This window comes from Alosa pseudoharengus, unplaced genomic scaffold (assembly GCF_046254945.1).
Source record: "Alosa pseudoharengus isolate Yale_2024_CS ecotype anadromous, Long Island Sound unplaced genomic scaffold, YU_APseudo_1.1 YU_APseudo_1.1_scf_24, whole genome shotgun sequence".
NCBI classification, from domain to species: Eukaryota; Metazoa; Chordata; class Actinopteri; order Clupeiformes; family Clupeidae; genus Alosa; species Alosa pseudoharengus.
The window spans coordinates 12863782-12868781 of NW_027468689.1; the positions used below are offsets into that span (position 1 = coordinate 12863782).

At 42.9% G+C, this 5000-nt stretch overlaps 1 protein-coding gene across 1 annotated transcript in view; it reads right to left on the bottom strand.

The window, feature by feature from the left end:
* Positions 1-5000, bottom strand: part of LOC143141937 (thyrotropin-releasing hormone-degrading ectoenzyme-like) — a 145585-nt gene that overhangs the window by 9893 nt on the left and 130692 nt on the right. The window contains exon 16 of the mRNA XM_076302617.1: positions 824-991. Within this exon, the coding sequence (XP_076158732.1) occupies positions 824-991 (168 nt within the window). The remainder of the gene's footprint in view (positions 1-823; positions 992-5000) is intronic.

Genomic DNA, 5000 nt, shown 5'->3' on the forward strand with positions numbered 1-5000 from the left:
CCAGCAATTATTATCAGTAGAACTACAATTAGGGGCTACTAGGTGGCAAGAAGGATGTGATCAATCATATTTGACCAATCCCAACAGATATACAGGATATTATAATGGCACACAACTGCACACCACGTTACATTTTAGACACGTAACTGTTACAGTTTTATATTCTCCTTCACCTAAACTGTTAGATCAGCACAAATGTCACGTGTTTAACACACCAAGAGCACACATATGCTACTGCTATAGGTGTTTATCCTCAATGCACTGCAAGTGAGAACCGCTAAAATAAATAAAACACACATTAGAGCATGATGAACTCTTCACTCCCTTTCAATAGCTCAGCAGGCATTTCAGTTCATTTAGATGAAATGGATTATCCATCACAATTCACATCCACACAGACTGGGGGCTGTTGCTAGTTTTTTTGTGGTGAACAAAAAAAAAACAACAACTCAAGGGAAGAACGTTCTGCTGTTCTAAGCTGGGGAAGGTATCAATAAGCCTTCAGAGAAGTGGGCCATATTAAAGGACTATGTGTTCAGTAAAATGTCCTCAGTCCTTGAGAAATAATTGTTGATATTTGAGTTCAAGTCCACTGGTTTCCCACTTACTTTATTTTGGAGCTTTTCTAGCCTTAGAAGCCTACAGGAACATTAAGTGTGTGTGTTTTAAAAAAAAAAAAAAAGAGAGAGATGGGGAGGGATCATGAAATGACCAACGGTCAGAATCAAATTAGTGCCACCATAATACTAATGGATTCAAATCTTGGACAGCCACTGTAGGAGGTGTATATTTTCAAAGTTTACAGTGAGGGGGTTGCTCTTGCCTGGTGAGGAGGAAGCTGTTGTCACTACAGGTCAAGGCCTCCAGAAGAACCTTCTTCTCTGAGATGGCAGTGGAGGAGTGGAACTTCATCCAGATGAACTCCCACACGTCCTCGTCCATGAGCGAGACACCCGTGCAGTACACAATGTCCCGCACGTTAGGTGGGATCCTGCACGATGAGAGAGTAAGAGAGAGAGAGAGGGAAGAGAGAGAAGACGTTAGGTGGGATCCTGCACGATGAGAGAGTAAGAGAAAGAGAGAGAGAAACAAAATCAATAAACATTTCACTCCAGTTTTCCAACAGCCCTTTGCACAAAGACGTGTCACCTTGGGAGAGCTTTGCTATTTTATTTTGCTGGTCACCACATCCATACAGCTATGCTAAAGTTACCAAACACCATCTGGCACTGGTGGTGAACACTTGGCAACAGGTCTAGATCTAAAGATAAACATTTACAGTCTTGCCTTCACTGGAGGTGAGCTCAAGTTATCACGATATGACCTCATGAATATTTCATTTCACTTTATCAAAGCATTTTTCAACACAAGGCTGATGAAGAAAAAAACGTTTGTCTACAATTGACATCTTTTGCATTTCTTTCTGCTTAAACTAGTGCCTTTACTCAGAGCCATCCTAAAGTTAGTTTATGAGGGTGGTGAGGGATACATAAGGAGAGGCTCAGAGGAATGCTGGGTAATGTAGTATTTGCTGAAAAGTGGCCCTTACTCCACTGGCTGAGATATGAGATTAAAAATGGATTTTCCAGTTATAGTGATAGTGTTAGTGGGTGACCTCAGAGTATATATATGTATATATATACAGTATATACCTTAGAGAAACTAGGGCTGCATGCTATCTAAACGTCCCCTATAGGCAAATTATGTAATCTGATATGGGGCTGGGGATGAAGCAGGGAGTTATTGCGTGCTCATGTTCCATTTTGGCTCTGACTAAAGAGCTTTGCGCCAGGGAGGCTAGGAATGGACGCCAGTGGCCAGAACATTTGTACAAGACTGGAGGTAGGTGACATTCAACCCTCAGGAGGACAGAAGCTATTCACAGACCGAGCTTCCTGGGCCGATCGCACAGACAGATAAAGTTCTGCTGATTTCGAGTTGAGCCATCTGGGGAGTCCAACACAAAGCACAGACAGTATGAAGGGGACTTAGATATGCAGTATGTTAAAATGAAATAAAAATATGCAACATATATTTCTGTAGCAGGGTTAAATTTGCATAAGCTATATGCATGTAGCCAATTGGTTTGCTATGATTAGCTGAGTACAATCAATCAAAAAGCAAAACACCTTCATGCAGTGCAGTGTTTCAGAGAATATATTAGTGGGGCTTTTTGTCTTTAAACAGATATGAAAGTGAAGAATGGCAGGAAGTGAGTGGAAGAGAGAGAGAGAGAGAGAAAGAGAGAGACAGAGAGAGAGAGAAAGAGAGAGAGAGAGAGAGGGTGGGGTCAAAATCTAACCCAGGTCCCAGTGGCCACTTGGATCTGAATGATATATGGTATAAATACTGCTGCATGCGCCACAGAAACCCCCAATGTGCCTTTGATTTCTCTTTCTTTCTTTCTTTCTTTCTTTCTTTCTTTCTCTCTCTCCCTCTCTCTCACACTCTCTTCGTATATATTATATGGTGGAAGAGACTCGCTGTGACAAAAATTAATGGTGAAGTTACATCCCCGACCGAGAGGATTAATAAAAGATTATGTGACCTCAAAGACATTATCGCACAAGACAAGTCCGCAGATGAAAACTCAAACGTAGAGGATCAAGCATGCTTGACCTACAAGGAGAAATGAAGATAGATTCAAAAGCAGAACTGCAATCATATTCAGATTAATCTCTCTGTGAGAACTGCACAGAGGAAACAAAATAATAAAAAAGTAGCAGAACATTATAGTAAATTGCACTGCATTTTTGCTTAGCATAGTAACAGCAAGTGACACAGTAGCTTGGCACAGAGTGCTATGACTGGGTACTTGTTTACTGCACTGCTTCACTGTGGTATTTTACCTTAATGCTTTGAAGTGGGTTGCTGTCCATCAACAACAGTGCTGAACACACAACACAAATGATGACACTGTTCACAGCACTGTGGTCCTGAAGCTGAATCACCCATTGGGCCACATCTAACTAATGCTAACTGTTGGGCTCTGAGTAGTGGTTTTGGGAATAGTCTAGCCTCAGTCACCTCCAGTCTAAAAACACATTTGGAAACTGAACTATGAGGCTGTGGACCGTCTTACCCAGACTCTATCCACTAAACTGCCACGGCATAACTCAACTTGAGTCTGCTTGTCAAATGTCTCCTTCAAACCTCTCCGAACATGGTCAAAAGCTCTTCACAGTTAGATGCTCACGGCACGCACCGTTTAGAGGACCATAACAACGTAGGCTAACTGTCAGCCATTATATACCCTCGCTCCTCCTCTCCACCCTGGCCTCTCCACAACTGCTCCATAAATGCAGAGGACAAAGGCATTATCTTTTATTGTGCACTTGTCCTTGACTTTGGACTCTGGAATCAAATGGAGGATTTTACTACCAAGTGTGTGTGTGTGTGGGGGGGGGGGGGGGTATGATGTACACCAGAGAGAGGGGCATTCTGGGACGCAGGAGGTACTGACGTTACGCTAATTGTTTGAGAATCCTAAATGACCTGTCAGCTTCCTCCAAGCAAAAAGGGGGTCACCCCTTTTTGACTTTAGCAGCAGCTGCACACCATGGAGGCTTCAATATTTTAAAAGAAAATTTTTCATGTTGTTCACAGGAGAATATCTGTCTTTGGATGCGCTCAAGCACCATCAACACAAGCGCTAGTGCACAGGTCTGGGAAACCGCTCCAAGCAGCATGAGTAACCAAACACCCCAAACAGAATAAGACATTTTCCAAGGCTCGTTATGGTGGTGTCAAATACTGACTTGTGCCTGTCATAATTCTTTCCTCTGTCTACATTCCAAACACTTATGGAGAAGAATATGCAGCGAGACTCTATCAGACTGAGGTAAAGGAGAAGGCAGGGGTGCTTGCTCGAATCCATGTCACACATGTCTGTGTAGCACAGACATGCAAGATGCAAGGTGCAAGATATCTACACGGATGTCTGTGTGTGCAGTTACAGGATCTTTGTGTGTGTGTGTGTGTGTGTGTGTGTGTGTGTGTGTGTGTGTGTGTGTGTGTGTGTGTGTGTGTGTGTGTGTGTGTGTGTATGCATGTGTGTATCTGTACTGTATGTCTGTGTATAATGTATGCATGTGCCTGTGTGTGTGTGTGTGTGTGTGTGTGTGTGTGTGTGTGTGTGTGTGTGTGTGTGTGTGTGTGTGTGTATGTGTGTGTGTGTGTACACGTGTCTGTGTATGAAAACAGAGGTAAAGCAGCCGACCTCTTGCTGACAGTCTGTTACGGAGCATGCGTAAGGGCAACACAGGAATTGAAACTTTGAAAATCCCAGACCAACGCCTCAAATCCTCCGAGCGGCGCTTTTGTCATTACTCTCCAAGAACTAGTGCAAACTTGCCAGGGGATTACCGATTCCACCTCGAGCGTCGCCATGAGCAAAAAGGAGAGGAATTAGGCAAGTAAACAGTGTTTCCATGGACACTTGGCATTGAGCGCGCAAAATGTTGGCAGAATTCCTGCAGCGGCCCTATTGATCAGATCTTCCTGCCAGAGGCATCCCATAATGAAGCCTCCATAGTGACTGAGTGAATAAGGCACAACAACCATGTCATTTCACACAAGCCATAGAATACCTGGCAGGACTATACTGCTTCCTTATATATTGTTTCACTCAGAATACTGTACAAAAGAACATCCTAGGGAATGTCATATATGGCTAATAGTAATTACAGGATACATCATAAAGACTGTAGGGTGCTGTTAACATGAGAGTTGCTGTCCACAAGACACCAACTTGCTGCAGATGCGACCTACATAATACTCCTATACAGCACACCATATGGTGAATCCAATCTGCATGCCACAGTATATTATGAATGCTGGCCACATGGGATTTCGTATAATGTAAATGTATGTTGCATGGTAGTATGTTATAAGTTATGCATACAATGTTAGTGGTCCTATGCTGTAAATGCAAGTTTCATAGTAGTCCTATGTCATGATGAATAAATGAAATGAAATGCATATGAAAGCTGCACGCCAGT